Source organism: Mesoplodon densirostris, chromosome 10 (assembly GCF_025265405.1).
Source record: "Mesoplodon densirostris isolate mMesDen1 chromosome 10, mMesDen1 primary haplotype, whole genome shotgun sequence".
Lineage (NCBI taxonomy): Eukaryota > Metazoa > Chordata > Mammalia > Artiodactyla > Ziphiidae > Mesoplodon > Mesoplodon densirostris.
In genome coordinates this window covers 1,161,679-1,185,321 of record NC_082670.1, presented here as the reverse complement: position 1 = coordinate 1,185,321, position 23,643 = coordinate 1,161,679, and the positions used below count along the sequence as shown (strand labels likewise).

The window sequence follows — 23,643 nt, the reverse complement described above, 5'->3', positions numbered from 1 at the left end:
TTGAGAAATTTTGATTTTGTTTCTCTCTTATAAGCAAGAAATGGTAGGATTTATATTCTTTTATGCCGGTCTGAGAGGTTCTGCCTTTTCGTAGAGGAATTTAAGCCATGTACATTTATCATAAGTGAAACTTCTGTCCTTTTGTTCTGTAATTTTTTTTTGTATTTTTACCTCTGCTATATGGACCATATTGTTTGCAGATTTGGAAGAAATGGTCTTACATTTTATTACAGGTTGTCTCTGACTCCTGGTGTGCATGACAACAGTTTGGCACATCTGCATTCCTCATGTGCTTTCCTTTTTTCTGGTCTTAATTTAATCTGAAGTCATAGACCCAGCTGCTTTTTTTTTTTTTAACCTTTTCTATTTTATGATTCTGTTTCTAGATTTATTCTTGTCTTTTGCATTTAATTTCATATTTACCACAGTTACTTAAAATTTACCATGTATACACATACATTTCATTGGCTTTACTGTTTGTTGCCAGTTGTGTATATGTGTCATCTTTCCTCTTTGGATTTTTTTTTTTTTTTTTTTTTTTTTTTGCGGTATGCGGGCCTCTCACTGTTGTGGCCTCCCCCGTCGCGGAGCACAGGCTCCGGACGCGCAGGCTCCGGACGCGCAGGCTCAGCGGCCATGGCTCACGGGCCCAGCCGCTCCGCGGCATATGGGATCCTCCCAGACCGGGGCACGAACCCGTATCCCCTGCATCGGCAGGCGGACTCTCAACCACTTGCGCCACCAGGGAGGCCCCCTCTTTGGATTTTTTGTTTTGTAACTCTTGTGCGTTATCTGTTGACTTCCTGCATGCAGAAGTGTCTCTTGCTTTCATACATGAACAAGCCCTTGGCCATAAGAGAATGACTTTTAAAACATTGATCCAGGGTCTTTTAGTGTCACAGAGAGGAAATCCTGAGCCAGAGTAATTCTTTATTACTTGTAGGTGACTTGTTTATTTTTCTCTCTGCCTAAATGCTTAAGATATATTTGTTTAGCCTTAAATTATTTTTTAAAAAACCCAAAAAACAAAAAAACCACCTTTTCAGGATATATTGGAATGTAGGTCTTGTTTTTATTCATTTTACCCAACACATGATGAGCTTTTAGAGCCTGTAGACTCACACCTGCAGGCTCTGACACTTTTCTTTCGCTTGGTCAGCTGTCACTCCCTGGGGTGTCTCTGAGAGGCCTCTTCCCCTGCTGCTTCCCTGCACGGTGCCCAGGGGAGGAGCCCTCTGCTAATTTCCCTCCCTCTCCTGTGTGCTGGGTGCTGGGAAATGGTCGTTCTTAAACAGTCCTTTCCTTAAAGGGGTGTTGGAGGTGAGAACAGTAGGGGAGACTCTGTAGTCTTGAAGACTTGGGAGAAAGTCTGCAGGTGTGTCATGTCTGGGCCACCCTGTGTTACAGAGTTAGCTGGATAAATACCTTTCTCCGCCCTTTTGATATCATCTTTGTTCTTCTCTTGACTGGACTTTTTTCATACACAGTCCAAGGATGTTTTTCAGTCCATCCCAGTCAGGTGTACAGTTGGCAGCAATTACCTTCTTGTGTGGCTTTTATTTATCTTTAAGGTTTTATGCTGTTTTCTTTATTCCTTTGTGCACCATGAGCATTTTCATTAGAATTATGTAAGAAGTGTGTCTGGCATAACTGATCTGCCAGTGTTAACCTTGGTGTGTTTATTATTATCGTTTTTTCTTTACCATATCCTGCAAAACTATTCCCAGCACCGTACTTCACTTTCCCGTGGCTGTCGCCCTGCTGTTCCCTTCTGGGCTTCAAAGCCTTGAAGCCCAGGTTCTCCCCGGTTGCGGTGGTGCCTGTGGGGCCTCCTTACAGGAAAGGCCGGCTGTTCCTCAGTCCCTCTGACCCTCACCTGGGCAATCACTTGTTTTAGTGGCAGGTCCAGCCCCATCAACTGCTCCTTCTGAGAACACCTGTGGGCCTGGCCTCCTTTACCATACGCTAGGTGAGGGGTCGCCGAGGGGAGAGGCCCAGGCAGAGCGGCAGCGCGTGCTGCTCAGGACATGCGTGGCCCTCCCTCCGTCCGTGTGTTGCTGCTGCTCCAGGAGTGGCTGCCACTCTGTTGAGGGACGCAGATAACCTCGGCGCGCACTTATCCAGGACCCCCTTTTCTAAGTGGGCTCCTTTGTACCTGCTAGTCTTCAAAGGAGTAGTGGGAATTATGTTATTATTGTTTTCAGTATAACTGAGGAAGGAAAGAATTCATGGAGTACCCAACCAATTTAGATGTAATTTATGTATGATTTAGCCACTCTGATAAAAATTTGGTAGAGTAAGAAGTAGAGAACTAAATGTTTGAAAAGCTCTATATAAATCTGAGTTATTAATACATCTCACCCTAACCCTGCCTAGTGTCCTCTCTTAGTATTATCCTCAGAGGTCGGTACCTGGACCAAGTTGGGCCATACCTGTCTTTGTACACGTCAGGAGCTAAGCATGCCTGTTTTTCAAGAGTTGTTTAAGAAAACAAGGGAGAAGAATGTGTGCTAGAGGCCCCCTGTGGCCCCCAAAGCCCTCAATATTTCTGTGTGTTTCTTACAAAAGTAGTTTGCCAGTCTCTGGTGTAGCCTGAAATGCCTGCCGCACACAGGCCGGTCGCAGCATTCAGTGGTTAGAGCCTGCAGCTAGCTTGTGGATGGCCGTGTGCCTGACACTCCTGAGGGACTCCACCTGCACTCATGCCTTTCCTTAGTGCTCACCTAATAAAGGCGTTATATAAATGCTTACACAAATATTATGAATTCTTAAATTGAAATTAGAAAATTCGATGTCCACATTCTGTTAGAGAGTTCAATGAAACAACTCATTTCTTTGAATCAGGAGGCCGTCTTTCTGTAACTGACTTTTCTTTGAGTAGAACTTTCACATACAGACTTTTTTGTTTCCCAAATATAGATTTATGGTGTTCAACTGCTTCACATATTTAAGTTTTAATACATGAGAAACTTTAGCAAGCTTGTGACTGTGGACTGAGTTGCTCTTTTTTTTTCTTGAGGTTTTCCTGCTTATCAAGGTCACAAATTTTTTTTAATTAATTAATTTATTTTTGGCAGCGTTGGGTCTTTGTTGCAGAGCGCGGGCTTTCTCCTTGTGGCGAGCGGGAGCTACTCTTCGTTGCGGTGCACGGGCTTCTCATCGCGGTGGCTTCTCTTGTTGCAGAGCACAGGCTCTAGGCACGCGGGCTTCAGTAGTTGTGGCGTGAGAGCTCAGTAGTTGTGGCTCGCGGGCTTTAGAGCGCAGGCTCAGTAGTTGTGGCGCAAGGGCTTAGTTGCTCCGCAGCATGTGGGATCTTCCCAGACCAGGGCTCGAACCCGTGTCCCCTGCATTGGCAGGCAGATTCTTAACCACTGTGCCACCAGGAAAGCCCCCAAGTTGCTTATTGAGTTATACTATTTAAAAATGTTTTCAGAGAAAATAAAAAGTCAAGTGACCCAGACCTTGGGTTATTTGCATTAGTTTTCTGGAAAATAGGATTGTCTTTATCAGATCCCAGTGTCTCTGGGTCCTCATGCTGGCTGACAGCCTGAGGGGTCTGCTGTGTGGAGATGGGCGCAGGAAGCCGCTTTGTGGCAGAACAGGGCTGTGAGCCATGCAGCAGCCTGGACCTGTGGAGCGGCAAGGGGCCTGTTAGTAGCAGAGAATGTGGCTGGGGACTTGTTTAGTGCAGACTCTGACTTAGAAGCAGCATTCGAGCAGAAGCTCTCAGGTGTAACCTCTTAACTGCCACCGATAGACCGGGAGCGGTGACCACCTAATAACATGCCACGTGGCCACTGGCTCCCTTCCAGCCAGGACTGTCGGAAACACAGCAGCCTTTGCTCGGGAGCAGTGCGAACAGATGTGCTTGTTTGGAACATAGGCGTCTTTCTAGTTTCGCTTTTTAATATTTGGGCTTTTTTATCTCCGTTCCTTAAAGATAGGAAAGTTCTTTTCCATTTAACTTAATCAGTTCAAGGTATGTGGAAATGTTTCATGTCATCACATAATCCAAATTTAAAATATTAGATGAATAACTTTCTTTTCATTCCTGAATCAACCAAGACAATTAAAAATACAGTAGCTGGTTTTCCCCCCAAATATATATATTTTTTCTTCCTATGAATGTGTTTTTTTCAACAGAGAAGCAATATATTTTTAGAGTTTCATGCAAAATTTGAGGTTGTTTTACAAAAAAGTATAAAAAAGGACAAGATTAAGACTAGAAACTAATTAGAAGAAGAAGGCGATGTTCAAAGCTCATTTGACCCAGAATTCCCTAACCAGTGAGTCAAGGGAAACCAACTAAATTGTAATTGATTAAAGAAACGCACATCAATTTTGCATAGACAGACTTTTTTTCCCTGTAAATCTGCCACTCCTGACTGGTGGGTTGAGGCAGAACCTGTCAGTTCCTTCTAAGGAGGAGTTTGAATGTTAGAGGAGAGCTCATGTCCTGGAGTGCTGCTGCCCTGGAGTCCTGCCGGGACGCTGGGGAGTGAGCTGTCCTGCTGCGGAGTGTGTGCTGGAGCATGTCCGGTGAAGGCATAGAATCCTGGCTGTCTCAGCAGCTGTTATTTTGGAAAGAAGTCTTGTATTTGCAACTGAATGCAGTTCCCCACTGACATAGTAGTTCTGTTGTTCCCAGTTTACAGATGTGGAAACAAAGGCTGAGGGGATTTGGGTCACCTGTCCATGCAGTGTGGGCAGGACGTGGTGAAGCTTCTTGTCCTGGGATCACACCACTTGAGCTCAAATTTGGGGTTTGGCTTTGTGACCTTGGTCAACTTATTTAATTTTACTGAGCTGTGGTTTCCCCATCTGTGAAATAGAAATAACATTAGAAGCTCATCATTGGCTTCTTACCAGATATGCATCGTACATTAGAAACTTATCATGGTGCTCTGCTTATGGTCATGTCTCAGTCATGTTTGCCTTGCTATTTTTATTACTTTTACTGTGTCACAGTTGCATTTGAAATTGTATTTGGAGATTTGTTTTGAAAATTTTCTTAATGAGTCACCTGAGCAAGCCTGATCTGCTGTTTAAAACCTCCTCTCTTCAGTAGGTAAAAGTCTTTAAATATAAATTAACGCTTTCCTAATACTCTTTATCAGAATCACTCAGATGTGCGTCAGTATTAGCAAACAACTCCAGTGTAATTCGTACATCCACAAATTGACGTATTGGTAGATGTTACTAGATATTTCTTGAGAACCTCCAGGGAAATAATTACAGACTGAATAGAATATGAATAATATGTATTTTGTCATGTTAAATCCCAAGGCTGAAATTAAATATTTTGAGGTTGATAGATATCAAATAGTAGTATTTCTATTTTGTAGTTGGTGAAGCTGAGAAATAAGAATGACTTTCTTATGGCCAGATATCAAAGATATTAGTTATTTAAGCCTCACTTTTCTTTTTTAATTCAACCGTCTTTACCACTCAGCCTTGGTGATCAGATGACTAAGTTCGTGTATTTTGTACTATTTTAATAGCATTAAACTACCATGACTTAATACTGGTGTCTGCTGGTTACTTTGCAGAGTTTGTGCAGAGTTTTTGTGTGTTTGTGCTTCTTTCTAGCAGTGAAAATATGACCATTTTTTATGCTGTTTAAAAATGTCATTTTGACGTAATGTTTTCCCATCCATTAAAATAGCCTGTATTTTAACTAGATCCTTTTTTCTAGCCATCCATCAAAAACTAGAAGCGGATGGAACGGAAAAAGTAGAAGGATCCATGACGCAGAAACTGGAGAATGTTCTGAACAGTAAGTTTTGTCCTACTACCCAAAACTATTTATGGACTTCATAACAAGCTTTGATACAGTTCTTGGACCTGGCTTCACAGACAAGGCAGTAAGTTGTATTTTAGTATTTATTTCTAAATAGTAGTGATTTAGTGAACATAAAGGGGAATAAAAACATTGAAAATGAATGTTCTCTTTCTGTTTGCATTTTATTTATGAGAACTCATCATTTGAAAGCAAGCCAGTGTACTTCTTAAAAAGTAAAATTTGCTACCATAAAGGAGGCCAGGATATAAATAGCATCATCAAAGATAGAAAAATGCCGCAGCAGTAACCAAGATTGTCATTGACCAAAACCTGAAAAAGCATCTTCAAGTATGTGCCAGCGTCAATGCAAATAACATCAGCTACTAGAGTGACAGATACCGAGCTGCTGTCTATTTATTTGTGCCTTACCTTTTTCCAAAACAACTTTAAGGCAGCTGCATACTTGAGTGTTTCCAGCTCTGAGACATTTTATAAGAATTGTAGGTCAAGAGAAACTGATACATGCAGTTTGAGGCCCTGTCCACCTCCCCTTCTTTTTTCTGACATCTGTACTTCCAGCTACTTATCCTACTGATTTAGAAGAAACTCATCAGATAAATCAATCCCTATTATAATATTAGTGGCCTAAAAGTAAATTATTCTCTTCCACGTATGTAGTAAAAACATTTGACAAGGAGCAGTAACGCCCAGGGGACTCTCCTAGTCTTCAAGTATAAGCATATGTAGCATATGATTTCTCCAGGAAGGAGAGTGGTTGAGAATAACTGGAACATTTAAGAACCCCGGCATTGGCTCTTTAGTGATTCTATGAATGCAGGACTGTGATGACAAGTCAGTTTTGCACGTCTAGCTTAATTTAGTCCCATCAGCAAAAGTTTCTGAGCTTTTTTATAAATATCTATTTGTCATTGACCAAAACCTTTTTCAGGTCTTGGTCAATGACAAATCTCTAAACCTGGGGATAGCTCTGATAATAAAAGTGTTTCCTAGAAAGAAGCTTTAATTTGATACAGGCTTTCCTTGGTAGTAGAATTTGAGTACTTGGATTTCATCCCCAAATTTATGAGTTTAACAGCACTTTACATTTTTTTGTCTCTGGTTGTTGGTATTATTATCATCATCATCACCATTTTGCCTTGAGATTTTACCTCGTTCCTTGTTCTCATCTGAGAACCAAGTCACCAGCTTTGTTCAAATGGATATATTCTGAATTCAGCCCAAATAAGCATTACTAAAGCTATTTCTATATTAACATAGGCATTTTAAGGTCTTGGATGGGTATTTTCTGTTTAGGGATGTTATCTTCCCTGGAGAAGTTGCCATCAAACCATGATATCTGTTTAAAAAAAAGATTATTTCAGTAACTTTTAAAAAGTGGCTTGTGAGAACAGTCTGACTTAGTAAGTACCTCATTGTATCAGTAGAAGAAAATGGATATTTGCTCAGGTTTGGAAAAAATGACGATCTGTTTCATGGGTGAGGCCTGACATAGTATGTTAACGTAATTTTTTTGTTTTCAGTAGTTTAGGTAATTCTCCTTTGTGACTTGTGGTATAAAATTTGTAAGGGAAATGGTTTTACTTCTGTTCCTTTATAAGCACAAACTTTTTCTAGAAATGTGTCCTTTTAACTTTCTACTGAAATTTGCTCTTTTTTGGGTAAAGTCGGCTTAACGTGAATGTCACTTCTTTGAGACTCAGGACTTTCTGGGATAAACATTTCCTGTAGATTATATTCTTTTGTAACAATCCATTTTTCCTAGAAACATTTTTATGTCAGCTGGATGTTGATGTTTGCTATCTTAGGGTAAGTCGTGTTAGTTTAGGTCAGCTTGGCCAACATTTGTAAGACTGGTTGTGTCAAGTGCCCTGCTGGGTCCAGCGTCGAGTATGGAGCTGGGAGGGATGTGGCTGCCGCCCAACAAGCAGGTCCCCTGCCCCGACGGCGTGCCCAGGTCACCGATTCACCGATCTTCGGGAGCTGTACCACTGGGGAACTGAAACAGAAATTATGCAGGAGTGCAAAAGTAGTCCGGTTTGCTTAAATTACATATTTTTTCTTTTTTTGGAATTTCTATTTCTCCATTTATTTATTTATTTATTTATTTATTAACATCTTTATTGGAGTATAATTGCTTTACAGTGGTGTGTTAGTTTCTGCTGTATAACAAAGTGAATCAGCTATATGTACACATATATCCCCATATCTCCTCCCTCTTGCATCTCCCTCCCACCCTCCCTATCCCACCCCTCTAGGTGGTCACAAAGCACCGAGCTGATCTCCCTGTGCTATGCAGCTGCTTCCCACTAGCTATCTATTTTACATTTGGTACTGTATATAAGTCCATGCCACTCTCTCACTTCATCCCAGCTTCCCCTTCCCCTTCCCCGTGTCCTCAAGTCCATTCTCTGCGTCTGCTTAGATTATATTAATGCTTTAATCTTGTGTATAATTACATACTAACTTATGTGCGTTTTCCCTGAGTTATTTTAAATGAAAGTTTTTTAAATTTGGGCAACCTTTTTCACTTTTAAGTTTCTAAAGGGTGATGTTGACTAAGAAATTCAGTCCCTTTTGTTCAGAATTTATCAACGTTGAAGCCTTTCATTGAAATTCTTTTTTGTTTTCACTGATACATGTTTCTCATATTTGCCTTGGTATTTAATAATTCCTTCTTGATTTCAAGCCAGTGATGAAGTGATGATTGTTAATTTCTACCAAATTCACATATCTCACTCTGTGTTGTTACCTATTCCGAGAGCATAGAACAGTGCCGTCCAACAGAACTTCTGCCATGATGGAAATGTAGCTCTTGAGCACTTAAAATGGAACTAGTACTGCTGAGGAATTTAATTTTTATTCAATCTTAATAATTTGGCTTTAAGTCGAAGTAGGCCCGTGTGGCTGGTGCGGCTGGGCTAGGCAGGCAGGTGTGGGGAGGGACCGTGCGGTTTAGGTGTGTGTCGCCAGAGCTGGGACAGCTAAACCTCTGTGCCCCTCACTGGCATCAGGGCTTGCTCCCAGAGTCCACAGATGCTCAGCCCCCGCGGTAACCCTGGGAGGCTTGTGCTGTAACCTTCATTTTATTGACGAAAAACTGAGGCTCAGAAGGATTGAACACGTTACCTAAAGTCACATCAGCAGTAAGTGGCAGAGCTGGGATTTGTGTCTATGCATCTGGCTCTGAGCCTGCGCTTTAAACTACAGACTGCCTTGCTGGTTTGGGATGCGTGGGTTTCAGTGACCAGTATTCTTGCCACGTTGCATCAAGTACACACCTGGTTGCTAGCTCTGCGGTCCACTGAACGTTCACCAGTAACATGCCCAGCTGCTCTTCCTGCAGAGTTGGGGGGACCCACTGCAGACGCTTGCCAGGTCCTGCTCAGACAGCAGAGTGTGCCCGTGTGCAGCCTCCTCGTCTCCCAGAGAGAAGCTTGCAGACATTTCACAGACATGGAGACTCAGAAGGGGAAGTTGGCCCACAGAGATGAAAGTGCATCAGAAAAGGGAAAGTAGTGACAGTGTGAGGAGAATTCAAATCCAGCATGACTTGGATTGTAGAAGTGGCTGTGGTGGGGTGTGGACACTGCCACTGGGAGCCCCGAGGAGCCCAGTAAGGGTGGACTCCCCCACCGAAGCCAGGAAGGTGTGACGAGGGGGTAAGGCTGTCCCAGAGGGAGTGAGGCCGACGGAGCGCTCAGAGCTGACCCGTGAAGCTGGAAGTACAGCAGACAGACGTGGAAACGAGCGTGATTGTTTGTCAGAGCACAGAAGAGATGCTTGATACGTGCTGTAAACTTTATGACAAGAAGAGGCGGGCTATCTTGATTATATTTTTTACAATGAAATTAAACACTTGAATTTTCAGTGTTTCTAATGTTTTTTGTTATAGTGTGCTAAATAAAAATTAGTTTTACTGTTTTTTCATTTTCTTACTGATCTATAACCAACAGTAAGCAAGTTTTTAATGTTTCAGCAAAAATTTTTTTTTTTTTTTTTTTTTTTTTGCGGTACACGTGCCTCTCACTGTTGTGGCCTCTCCCGTTGCGGAGCACAGGCTCCAGATGCGCAGGCTCAGCGGCCATGGCTCACGGGCCCAGCCGCTCCGCGGCATGTGGGATCCTCCCGGACCGGGGCACGAACCCGTGTGCCCTGCATCGGCAGGCAGACTCTCAACCACTGCGCCACCAGGGAAGCCCAGCAAAAAAATTTTAAGTCACAGAACAAGCGTCGTTTTCGCATTGATTATTAGGATTGCTTGCTCTGCTCGGTTCAGCTGCCCGATCACTGACGTGGTCCTACACGTGGGCCCTGTGCTGTCCTCCCTCAGGGGACAGAGTCCTGGGCACTGGTTCTGAGGCTGGTTGCTGGTACTTGCCCTGTAAGCGTTTATTGAACACTCTTATTCCTCTTCAGGGACAGGAGGGTGAAACTTGCGCTTTACTTCTGAGAGTTTATAATCCAGTGCAAAGTAGGGCCAGATAGGCAGGGGATTAAATTGTGGTGTGACAGTGCTCTGCTGGTAGGGGTCCCGGAGCCCCACAAGGGGCACCTGATGGAAAAGTGGCTGGAGAGAGGACGGGGGAGGGCTGCGAGCCTCAGGAGAGGAGGGGGACAGGCCAGGCAGGCTGACACTGGCCGGTGGGCACTAAGTGGGGCAAGGTGCATCCCGGGCGGGGCAGGCCGCATGAGGAGGAAGGTGCTGACCTCACGGGAGATGGCTGTGGGCCATTAAGCAGGACCGAGTACCCTGGGGTACAGACGTGAGGGCTGAGGCTGCCAGGTCGAGGGGTCTGCTTGTGACAAGCTCTCTGTGCGGCGTTGTGAAATTTGTCTTTATCCTGAGACTACTGGTGAGCCGTGGGAGGATTTTACATAAGGAAGTCACATGGTGAACTTTTAAAAAAGCATTCTGCCATCTGTCCAGAGAATGCAGTGGAGGGAGCTGGATAGAGACCAGGAGGGAAACCAGAGTGCGCACTGGTGACCTGAGGGCGGCTGCGGGACCCCGGCGTCAGGCCTGGCTGGGGACAAGTACTAGGTGGCTCAGGTAGTGACCTTGTTCATGTAATGTCGCCCTGTAATGTCAGATAGCTGCCTGTCTGGCCGTTTTCTGGAGTCTGTTAAGAGAAATGAGACACACAGCAGGTTGTTCAGTCTCTGTGTGTCCTGGTTTTGCTATGAATTTAAGTATACATTGAAAAGTTACCTTAAATTTCATTCAGCTTTATTGTTCCTGGGGTAAATTGTGTCGTGGGTGTGTAGGGGGAACCCTCCTCCCATCCCCCCCCCCCCAGCTCCCATCAAGCAGAGACACAGGTTATACATCACCCATACCGTCCTCTGTGCTGGGTGCCAGTGCCGTGGAAAGGGGCCAGAGAGAGCTTCGTGTTTACTTTAATAAACATGCTTGAAATGACCAGGCGCCATCAGAAGTACATGACTAGCTTTTGTGGATGACGGGTTCCTGGCACAGTTGCAGTGTTTTTCCATCTGTGAGGGCAGGTATGAGTTTGATTGGTCAGTGGGCAGTACTGCAGTGACTTGTCTTCCCATCTTATTCTCCAGCTCTGTTGAGATATAGTTGACATGGGACATTGTGCAAGTTTAAGGTGTTCAGTGTGATGGTTGGATACCTGTCCGTGATGCCGCGTGTTCACCCCACCCCCCACCCCCCGCCAGCACTGTCGCCACACGTAATTCCATTTGTTTGTGATGAGAATGTTTGAGGTTTCTTCTTGAAGCCACTTTCAGGCTACAGTACAGCACTGTGAGCTCTGTTTCCGATGCTGTGCATCACATCCTCCGAGCACATCCATCTCCCTGTGGCCCCGGCCTGGCCTGCTTACAAGAGCTCGGCTTTTCAGGCTCCATGTGTAAGTGGAGCCACTCAGGGTCTGTCTTCCTGTGACTGCGTGTGGCGTGGAGCCCTCTGGGTCCGTCCGCATCTCCTTGTCTCATGCTGAGGAAAATACCACTGCCCTGCCGGCCCAGCTGAGGCCAGTGCCATTGCCGTCAGTGCAGGGGGGCGTCCACCCCCGGGACCATGAGGCAGTGCCCCTGCGGGGGGAAGGGGACAGCCTTCAGCCTGCACGTGCCCAGGGCTGCTCGTGGGCTGGCGCAGGTGGCCTTCAGGGCAGCCCTGCCTCCGCTCGTGGGGCCAGCGTGTCCTTCTCCTCTCAGCCGCCCTCAGGTGAGGCTGGTGAGCTGCTGCTGCCTTTTTATCTGCTTGCACAAATCTCGGTTTCCCTGCTTTCGTTTCTTTTCTTACTGTCTATAATCATCCAGTTATCAGAGCTATGAACTCCCAACATTTTATTGTGAATGCAGTAAAGTTTGCAACACAATAATTTATGGACAGAAATTATCTATAAATTAAAATCATAATTTCATGACTTAAAATTTGTACATAAACTAGAATTCTCTATATGTATACATTTCTGTGTAGCTAAATTAAATTTTATAGTTTATAATTTCTGCCTATAAGTTTTTCTGTATTAAATATTTATATTTTATTTAATGTTAAGCAGATTTTCTACCTGTGCTTGTTATAATTTCTAGGGGAGTTTGAAATTATTAGTTTGTATTTTTTTATTGCCTTTAAAATAAGATTAAAAAAAATCTAGTTTTGATATTTTGTACTCCTTCATTGTAGGGAAAGTGCTTGGGGATTGAACATCCGCAGCGCACACTTAAGTAATCAACCTTTAAAAATATTCAGTCCCCATTCACGTATCTAATTCATTCATGAAGCCTCAATTCGTGAAGTTTATTTCTAAATGATAAACAAATGCTTAATATTAATTTTCTTCCAAGAAAAATACTTTTAACCTTAATCACATTTCCAATATTCATTTAGTCATCATTATATTATATGGTTTGGTGGCAAGAAGGGAATATTTTTTTTTCTCAGAGTAGAAATTTAGCATTCTACATTAAATAGCGGGTGGTGAAAATAGCTGTCCTGACAAAACAAAGTTTTTATACCAGGCCTTTAAAATTTCAACAGAATTTAAACATTATTTAGATAAAACAATTATGTTACAAAGATGACTTTTAACACACTCAGGCCACCCACAGTGTGGACCAGAGAATGCGGCAGGCCAGCCACCCAGCGAGACTGAGGTTGTTTTTTTCATCTTTGCTTAAAGTATAGTCACTAGACCAGATAATGTAGAAACTTTTTATGAGCAGTGGTCAAACAGCCAAAAAAAGTTTATCCTTTTTCTTCCCTTTCCTTGTGACTAATTAAAAATAATTCACAAGTTGAAAAAGCTTAACTATTTTTGTACACAGTAAATTTTGTTTTAGATAAAGAAACTCTTTCATTACAGTGATTCATAGAGTTTGAGGTCTTTAAGGTAAAAAAAAAATACATATATATAGAATGTCCAGTTTGTGTATCATTTTAAGAAATATTAAGCTGATTTAAGAAATATTCATTAATAGTGGTGTGTTAAAGTTTGACATTTTAAATTGCTTATATCATTTTTTGTGCCTGCTACATAAATAGATAATTTTATGTAGAAGTAGGATTAGGTCTAAAAATATTTCTTTTGAACAACTTTTCTGAAAATTTTTTTCCATTTTTTTAATTACTATGGATATGTAAATATTGAATCCAGAGAATTTAACTAGTGTACTTGTGTGTGCACGCATGTATATGTGTGGGTTTTAACCTGTTGTCTGAATTAATGAAACAACCTAAGGGTCCATAATGCTATAAAGCTTAAAAGAAGCTAAAATAAACGTAGATTGACATTAGACAATTTATTTGGGCCCGGTAAGTATGGTTATTCTTAATTGGATACCATTAGTTGGTAAACACACATGAAAAGACTTCACAGGCAAAAAGGAAATTGTATTTTAGCAAACCGTAAAAAAAACTCCAATATAGCTGACTTTTAGAAAAGTCTACTGAGTTTTAATATTAAGTGCAATAGTAGTCTAACATTTTATTTCTTTTGTCCAGTGACACGTTTTCTGATTACAATTAGTTTTTATCTAAGTTTCTTTTTTGTCCTTTTAAAATAGGAGCAAGTAACACTGCGGACACATTATTTCAAGAAGTCTTGGGTCGTAAGGACAAGGCAGATTCCACTAGAAATGCACTCAATGTGCTCCAGCGATTTAAGTTTCTTTTCAACCTTCCTCTAAATATTGAAAGGAATATCCAAAAGGTAGAGTGCATATTTATGTACCTATGGTCATAGATGTCATAAATTTTAAAGAGTTGTTAAGATGTTTTTTATCTTAACCAAATGTCTTCATTAAACTTTACTGACAGTCTCCAAAATGTTTCTTTATTTTAAAGGGTGATTATGATGTGGTTATTAATGATTATGAAAAGGCCAAGTCACTTTTTGGGAAAACGGAGGTGCAAGTTTTCAAGAAATGTAAGATTTGTTTATTACTTTTAGATTTTCTACTTTGCTTTTACAGGAAGAATGTGGAATGTAGTCTGCAAAGAATGTTACATTCGTTTTAGTTTTTGTTTATATGGTGCCCTTTCTCAAGTGTAAGACAGTTACTTCAGAAGTAACACGATGGCTTTTCTTACTAAGATGGAGTGAAAACTGTAGGATAGGTTAGTCTTGGACATTCTTTACTGCTTGTTAATCATGTTGCTAGTTAAAGTCTTTTCTTCTGGAAAGAATCAATTATAGATATTTTACAGAAATGGAAATCTACATTTTAATCTTCCCTCTTCAGAAAGACCAATATATTTATGAATTTTAACCCTACTTTAAACTAAACAACTTTTGAAATTATCTCTAAGGCTAGAGTTACAGAAAATAAGAAAAGCCTAAAATGCCTTATGGTCATGCCTTATTAACTGGGAGAAATATCACAGGGCTTGATTAAATTTGTAAATAATTTTATTTTTATTGTGGTAAATTTACATGCAGTGATATACGCAGGCTTACATGTTGCAGCTCAGTGAGTTTGACAGATACACACGCCCATGGAACCCACACCCTGGAGAGAGCGTTTTCATCACTCCGGAAATTTCCCTCTTGCCTCTTCTCAGTCGCCCCTCTACCCCAAGGCAGCCACTGTTCTGCTTTCCGTAATTGGATTTTAAATTTTCATTCTGTTAAGTCGTGTAATTCTTTCCTTTTTAAACAGATTATGCTGAAGTAGAAACACGGATTGAAGCTTTAAGAGAATTACTTCTGGATAAGTTGCTTGAGACACCATCGACCTTACATGACCAAAAACGTTATATAAGGTAAACCTTCTGCAAGAATTTTGACAAATCACACGTGTCTGGATAGTGCTGCATACATCATGTAACTCTTAAAGCTGATTTGGGGGAAATTGGGAGATTGATGAAATGGTAAAAGGGAAGACAAGTAGCAGAAATTTAGGGATACCTAGTGTAGAACACCAAAATTCTTTTGTGTACTCAAAAATTTGGTAGCACTCACTCTTTAAAGGCAAGAAAATCCTGCCGGTTTGGAGAAAGGAAAAGTAGCCTCATTGCACCTCTCCTCCCGTCCACAGCATCTTCCCCAGCCCGGGGTTGTGGGGGGCTCCCTGTGGGCCCCTGCAGGTGGGGACTCCCTGACTGGCTTAGAGGGTGGCACCGTCCCACAGGCGGGAGAGTCTCTGGTGCCCCGAGAGTGGCCAGGGCTCAGCAGCAGAGAAAATTCTGAAAACTTTCAGTCTTGAAAAGGAAGTGGGAGGGCTTATGTGAAAAAGACAGCAGTAACAGCAAAGGCCGTGGACACCACAGCATAGAGGAACCATGTTGCCCGAGAGGGAGGGGCTTCAGCACGCGCAGGGGCGTGGGAACTGCTGACTGCCCCCCCCAACCCCCCGAAACAAGCCTGCGCAGCTGTGTCTGAGCCTCACTGAGCCTCACAGCCGCCATGCGGCGTCTGCATCACACCTGGCGCGCAGGTGAGGACCTGGGACTCAGAGCGGTCACTGCTCAGCGCGCACCGCCACAGGCCTCCCTGTCTGTCTGGCTTCACAGCCTGTCTTTGCTTTTCTCTAAGTGCCCCCAGAGGAAAGAACGCATTTGGGAGATTTTTCTGGCCCGTAGAATCATAGACATCTAATGCTGCAAATAAACTGCACGTTAGTTATCCAACCGTTTTTTGGTTTTTTTTTTTAACATGTAAAGTAACAGAGTTCCAGGAAGGTTAATCTCTCATGTAGGAAACATAGCTGGTTAGCATCTGGCCTGTGTTCTGCTGTGTTGCTTCACTAATCAGACTTTGTGTCTATTTACCTGTTTACACTTCTTATTCTTTTTCATTTGCTGATAGTCATACGTTAAACCTTATTGAGTGCAGGATTTCTTTGTGTAGCAAATTACCATTTATGTAGATTACTCATGTGCAGTTCCTGTGACTGGTTAACCTACTGGATACCCTTTAAAAGATGTTGGGTGTTAAAAAAGATCCTTTTAAATGGCCTATTTAATGTTTTATTACCTGTCATTTTAAAGGGAAAAGAACAAGAATGTCACTGAGAATGTCAAGTCATTTACTTATTTTTTAATCATTATTTTATTTTTGATACTTTGAGAAGATACTGAGCAATTTTATCATCCTTCTTCAATTACGGGTTTCATTATTAATGAATAGGAAAAACAATATCACAACCAGCCCAGATATCTGTTGGACTTTGTAATCTATGGCGTGCAGTCCTTTGAGCACCGAGTGGGGGTGAGACTCTCGACTTTATCATCAGCAAAACCCCATCTCTTAGCTCCCACATAACCGAGTTGCACAGGGAATGAGCGAGTCAGGTTGCCCCTGTGTCGTCGTGCTGTTTTTCACTGCTGTGTCCACCTAGAGACATCCTGACGCTGTCACTCTCCTCACTCTGGTGAGGCTAGTAGCTCAAGTAAGAAGCAAAGTAGCACCTGCTTCTTCCACGCCAGTGTGGTTCTGTCCTGGGTAATTGTTAAAAATCATGTTCGAGTGTGGCTAAAGACTTGAATTCTTAAATTTTAAAATTTTGAGCCTATGCTCATCATAATGAACATTCCTTACCTTCTGCCCTCTAAAAACGTTTTTTAGAAAGTGTGCTCGGATAACCCGTATTTCAAATAAATAGCAATAACCTGTATCATGTGCTAAGCCAAGATCTTTGAAATGAAACTACATACTAAAAGAAAAGAAGAAGCTCATTGGATTAAGTCATTTAACCAAGGAAAAGCCTAGCACAAGTTGTGCTTTTGAACTGAGACACTGCTGAGTTTCTGCGACAACAAATTTATCTTTCTTTATAAAACTTTTTTATGTAATACCCATTAGCAAGATGATAGAAAGAGGATTATTATTAAATTTTGGGAGGACCTAGTCAGCATACTGAAAAGACATAATCTGAGAAGATGCTGAGCAGAAAGGCATGTTGATCTTGCTGTGCTGCTCGAGAGCGAGCCCTGTGATGGCCCCTCTGTGTGCTGCTGGCGGTGTGCACAGAGGGAGGGAAGCCGCCCTCCGACGGGGACGGTGCTGTATTTACTGCTGCTGCCGATCTGGGGTTGCTGTTGAGTGCCAGCGTCAGGAGGAGGTGCAGCAGGAGTCTCGGGGCAAAACAGACCTGTCTGAGGACACCTCCAGCAGACAGTCCCTCCCCGGCAGGAAGGGTGGAAGCGCACGTTTTGGGGAAAGAAATGGCACAATGTACTATTGGTCATATTTACATTCCAGAGGATAGAAGAGGAAAGCCTGTGTGAGGGGAAGACTCAGCTTGGGTTTTGAAGGCTTTGTTGGACGTCACCTGTTAGATCCTCCCGGGGACGCTGTTCATTGATTTGCCAGACTCTCAGCACAGGCAGCCTCCTGGCCCCTATAAATAGAGGGTCATGGCTCGGGTAGGAGAGGAGCCCGCACAGGACACCCCGCTGTCCTCGGAAACCATTCTTCCCCGTTAGCCCGCGGAGGTCAGGGGAGGTGGGTCGTTCCTGAATGTGATGTCAGGTTTCTTCTCAGTATTTTATTTGTCACTAACTTGTTTCTCCTCTAATCAGCTGCTAATTGAGAAGACTGAGTAAGGAAATACTCAGTGTTGCAGAAGCTGGGGAGGGAAGCCCAGGTGTGTCCCTGCGTGTTTAGAGGTCACAGCTTGTCACCATTAATTAAAATTTATTCTTGAACAAAACTTTTAACCCCAAGACAACAGACAGCTTAGGGTTTAAGAGTTATTTTAAGACAATAAGTCCAGCTTTTGAGGTTGATTTAATTGGATTTAACTTGTTATATTTATATATTTCATGAGGACCGAGTTTTGAATAATATTTGGCAGAAAGTTTTCAACTGAACTCTACTTCAGTTGTCTATCTGGGTTTGGAATTTTTACAGAGAAAGAAGACTTTAAATATTTTAAGAACTATTTTAAAACTAAGAAAAATGCCCATCTATACTGTATTTTCTAGAGAAATACCTTCTCATGAATTAGAGTTCAGACTTAGAAGTCAGTGCTTGCTATCACCAAATCTCTTTGTGTAATAAAGTGGTCTTAAGTTGCAGTTGCCCTGTTTGGATCCTACAGAAAAAAGGGTCACACTGCCACCTGGTGGCCGTATTTCAGACCAGAAAGGAATGAAGAAATACTCATGCTGAGGCCTCTGCTGGCTCCCACCTGTTTCCTGTGTGACAGAGAACTAAGTAGAAACACTGTGAACAAAACGTAACCGTAAAGATACGCTCTCACTGGGCATTATAGGGACATGGCAAGTTGTCTTTGTCTCCTTGGTTGTATTTTTATAAAGTCCTAACTTCTTAAAATGTAGGTTTATTGTTTGTTAATTGCATGAAAAAGAAATCTGAATATATTTCATTTAGAACTGAATATTAAAGACTAGTATTGACGAATGCTTTACTAATTGACAAAATTTTAGGTTTTCTTAAAAGTGATGACTTTAAGGTATGCTGGCTTTCCTCTTGTCCTCATTATGGCTGTGCAGCAGAAGCTGACTGGGTCAACCTTGGCCTTGTTGTTTCAGGTACCTGTCTGACCTCCACGCGCCAGGCGACCCTGCGTGGCAGTGCATCGGAGCCCAGCACCGATGGATCCTCCAGCTCATGCACAGCTGCCAGGAGGGCTGCGTGCGGGACCTCAAAGGCAAGGCCCTTTCTCCCTGCGTGCGTCCTCCCCCTCGTCACTCGACACACTCTGGGAACGCTCTTGATTGAGGGATGAGTCGTTCTCTTTGTAACTATACCTGCCCCCCACCCCGGTTAGCATCCTCCCTGGGCGAGTAAGAGAGCAGGGGAGGGAGAAAGGCCTCTCAGCATGCCTGTCTCATGGTTGACTGGCAATGTTGACAAAGGTTTGGCTTACGGAACAGTTACCTCTTGTGGAAGTGACACGATGTTGTAGAAATGATAGTAGTCTTGATCAACAGGAACAGTACACTCACTATTCCATCAAGTGCATGTTGAGCCCTGCTGCGCACCAGGCACCAGGCACGTCCAGGTGCACGGACGCAGTCCCAGCCCTCATGGAGCTCAACTAACCAAGTACCCGGTTGTGACTGGTAGATGGCGGGTTTGGGGACGTGTCTCAGACAGGGCTCTGTGTTAGCAGAGAACCTAGAGGATGAGGAGTGCCTGCCGGGCCGCCTCCAGCACAGGCCCTGAGGAGAGCGGAGGAAGAGTCACAGCTGGTTCACAGCCATCACAGTGGCGGGACTTGAGGCTGGGTGAGGAGGCCCCGGGCCTGGATGGACTTTGTCCAGGGGTTTGAAGCCTGGGAAAGACCCGATGAGGCGGGGACAGTGGAGCCGGTTAGGAGGCTGCTGTGGTGGTTCAGGCATCTCGCCGGCATGGGGGCCGTGGGTGTGGAGGAGGAGGGGGTTCCAGAGCTGTCCGGAGCCTGGGATCGGCAGGACCTGGTGGTGGAAGGAGGAGGGGTAGGAGGGGCTCGGTGATGCCCAGAGGTCTGACCTTGGCAGCTGGTTGGGATGGGGCGCCGTGGGGTTGGGGCGAGGAGGAGGAGACGGTCTTCCCTTTTCTTTGGACCAGTTGGTGTGCGGCTGTCTGACGAACAAGTGGAGGCGTCCAGTACGTAAGTGAATTTAAAGAGCGAGAGGTTTGAATGTGGTCTGCACGTAGGTGGTCCCTGGGAGTTGACATTCACCCAAGAAGGAGAGAAAGGAAGAAAATGTAGGAATGTAGGACAGAGTCCTAGGGAGTGCTCTTTACAGCTCTGGTGGAGGAGAAACCTGCAGGGTGGCCAGGGAGCCGGGAGGGAAAGGAGGGTCAGCAAGGGTTTTAAGGTGAAGAGTCCGATCAAGGGGTGTCCTTTAGATTTTGTGCTGCGGCTGTTGATGACCTTGGCCAATGCAGTTTCAGTGGCCTGAGACACCAAATAGATTATATAAATAAGGCGCCGCGATGCTTACAAGGTTTCCGGACGAGAAAGTGAAGCAACATGAGGGCAGTCCCGGCACAGAAGGAGGTGCCACAGAGAGGCCGTGATGATTTATTTGTAGTTTGGTTTCGTCGTGCATTGGGTGGCTTGGAGTTGAGTATTTTCCAGCTGTGAGTCTGTTCTTTTCTATTCTTGATGTTTAGGAAAACCCAAATATCTCTTTACGGATGCCATATCTAAATTTCTAATATGTCATTAAGTATTTTATAGTTTTAGCAGGTGAAAATGACATCAAACAGCATACACAGTCTGAGGTTGTTGGTGGGTATTGAGAGGTCCTCAGGTTCTCGTGTACTGAGTCTGCTCTGTTGGGCAGGACTCTCGACGTGGCTGCCCGTCACAAGCCCCTGGGTTTTTATAAAGACTGTCACTTCCCAGCCTCCTCCCCATTCCTGACCATTATATGAGACTCTCTAGCAGTGGAGTCCACGCAGCAGTATTTTTTAAAGCTCCCAGGAGACTGTGGTGCAGCCGGGGTTGGTAATCAGTGTGGTGGATGTGCTCTCGGGACTGAAGAGCCGTGATGAGCAGGACCCACGTGGTCTCTGGCCTCTTGGAGCTTGTAGTCTAGTGAGAGAGACCTATGTCTTTCAACAAATCCCATGTTGTTTATTACATAAGTGCACTTGTGGAAGGTATTGCGAGGTGGGGAGTGCAGAACTCTGCCTCAGCCTCGTTCGCGGGAGGCCCGAGGACGTTTCCTAGAGGAGGTGGTGGTGGTGGTGTTTCCTAGAGGACGTGGTGTTGACACTGAACCTAAATGAGGGATGTGAGTTTTCCAGGGCAAGAGCCACGGAGAAGTCGTCCAGAGACCCAGTAGGTGCTCAGTAAGTGCCACCCTTCCCCTCTCCAGTGAGGAGGCTGGTGAACACAGTGATACAACCAGGATCACGGTCTGACAAACATTTTCCCTACTCCGGCTTATAAGAAACAATCCAACTGTATGATTTAGTTATGAAAATATTTGAATTTCTGGAAAGCATGTCTCATTTATGAAGACAGTATATAGACTGTTTGAAATTGGAGAAGTGCCAGGAAAATTCATATACCTTATTGTCGCACCCATACCTGAAAGATCTGATAACCGATATTCCATCACTAAAGGTCTGAATCTTTCTTGAAGATAAATAGAGACACACCCTTACCTAATGGATTCCTGCCCTGTCATCTTGGTGTTATGTATTGCTATATGTATTTATCCAAAACTGCTGAAAATGAGCATTTCGGGGAGGGGGGGGAAAGACACTAGCTTCTGTGTAACTGGAGACCTGCCTTTTTATTCACTCTGACCAAGCCTGTTGTAGAAGTTGCCGCTCGCTTATGAAGTACTTGGAGGAATGTGCATTACATGGATCCTTTTGTTAGTGATGAGGTTTACCTGAAATTATTTTCATAAGTTGGTCCTTAAAATTAGGAAGTGAAACATAACAGTTTCCGACTCTTTGAACTTACTCCACAGATTTCGTGACAATACAATGTAAATTTCCTAAATTCATTAGTCAGATGTTTATAGGTTAGGATTTAATCATCCTTGACATTCAGAGGAACATCCTGAGCCGTGCCCACCTGTTGTCAGCAAACACGACTAATATGAACAGTATAGACAGTCCTAACAGGCAAGTGCCTTTTAATTGGAAAGTTGGTGTGTTCTTTTGAGCTCACCATCAGAAGGCGTTCTTATTATTTTATTTTGGAGAATTCCAGACATACTTAAGAGCACCGAGGGGGATACCACAACCTCTTGTGTGCCTGCCCAGTTTTGACAGTCATCCCCTCACAGCCAGTCTCGTTTTATCTACACCGCCTCCCTCACCCTGAATTATTTTTGAAGCAGGTCACATCATTTCATCCATAATTATTTCAGTATGTAACTTTCAAAGGTAAAGATGCTTTGTGAAAACTGTAACTAAAATACTATTATCATTACCTGAAATGTGGTTTCTTAATATCAAGTATTCAGTTAATTGTCAAATTCAAAAGCAGTTTAATACCTCCAGTATCTTTTTAAGTACACGAATACTATGTACTTAATGGGGCTTTTGACTCGATAGCCAGTGCAAAGGCATATGATATGAGAAGTGACACAGATGGAGACAGAGCTTGTGTTTCCCAGAAGAATTAGCCGTTAGTGACCCAGCGTCCACTTTGGCCACTTGGCACCTAGATGCCTTCCTGGTTGTTGTCATCAGAGTGTGTATGTGTCAGTGGACACGTTAGCTCTTCACTGTGCACCTGCCTACCTGTATACAGGTAATGTAATTATATAGCATAGGTATGTGCATGTGTGGGTATGTTTATGTAAGATATTGGCCTTAATTATAAGTTTACTGGGAATAAGTACAATTTTTCTTTCATGTAATCTACGCCTGATTGTTCCCGGTAGACTCCTAATTGATATTTATGAGCGTCCTAGTTAGGTGTAATAGAAATGAAGTCAGTATGAGGGCAAGTCTCCTAAATATCATGTGGACTTTCTGTTGGCCATCCTCTCGTAATCACAACATTTGGGTCTGGAAGAAACCTGGGAAGTTGTCTGGTTTGGTACATGACTTGGATCTGTTTTGCACGTGAGGAAGCTGCCTCAGAGAAGCCAGGTGACAGGCAGCCCAGCTTCTCCGTGTCCTGCACGGTGGTTCCACAGACCTCTCTGTGTTCTGAGGTTAAAGCTAATATTTCATCAAGTGTGTTTCTGAACATGGTGAACCGATGGCACGATGATGGCAGTGCCTTTTTGTGAAGCTGCATTGCTTTCATTCAGGTCTTCTCCAGAACCTATTTTCAAAATGAAAGCTTGTTGCATTCTAAATCTAAAGAATGAATTGTAAGTTCTTCTATTTGTAACACCTGTACTTAGACTTTTAACACCAGAGAAATGCTTGTAACTGATGGATTAACCCCGTCTTGTGAGGTGAAATACAATTACAAAAAAGATAGACTGTAAATATTTCAGACAGGAAAAGACTTCTTTATGTCTTTGTAAGTAAAGCTGGTTTCTATGCATGAGTTTAAGAAACCTAATTAACATACAAGTTGTTTTTTTTTTTCAGTCTTTACATGGTGCTTTGGGTTACAATGTTCACTGTATTTCGTCTCGTGGTCTTCAAGACACGTTCATGTGCCAGGATGGTGATAGATTTTCAGAGACAGCAGTCCTGCATGAAGAAGCCACATTGGTCCAGGTTACCGTCTTCCGTACACAAAGCATTCATTGGTCCGCAGAGGCAGGTCATAGGGTTGGTAGTTTTACAAACACTGCATGAGAGCCTTCTCTGGATTCCAATTGTTATAATAATAACGCATACAAACCTGGTAGATGGTGCCCCTAGATGGTGCACACCGGGACACAGACAGGAGATGACCATTACGCCTCAACACAACCTGCCAGGTATCCGGGAAGTCCTCACTCCTCTTCCATGGCCTGCCTCAGTAGCCCGAATGTGATC

At 43.4% G+C, this 23,643-nt stretch overlaps 1 protein-coding gene across 6 annotated transcripts in view; it reads left to right on the top strand.

Moving 5' to 3' along the window:
- Positions 1-23,643, top strand: part of EXOC2 (exocyst complex component 2) — a 153,878-nt gene that overhangs the window by 51,893 nt on the left and 78,342 nt on the right. For all 6 annotated transcript variants that reach the window (XM_060111138.1, XM_060111136.1, XM_060111137.1 and 3 more), the window contains 5 exons: positions 5,696-5,776; positions 13,838-13,983; positions 14,118-14,199; positions 14,933-15,035; positions 18,771-18,889. In XM_060111138.1, coding sequence (XP_059967121.1) covers positions 5,696-5,776; positions 13,838-13,983; positions 14,118-14,199; positions 14,933-15,035; positions 18,771-18,889 — 531 coding nt within the window. The remainder of the gene's footprint in view (positions 1-5,695; positions 5,777-13,837; positions 13,984-14,117; positions 14,200-14,932; positions 15,036-18,770; positions 18,890-23,643) is intronic.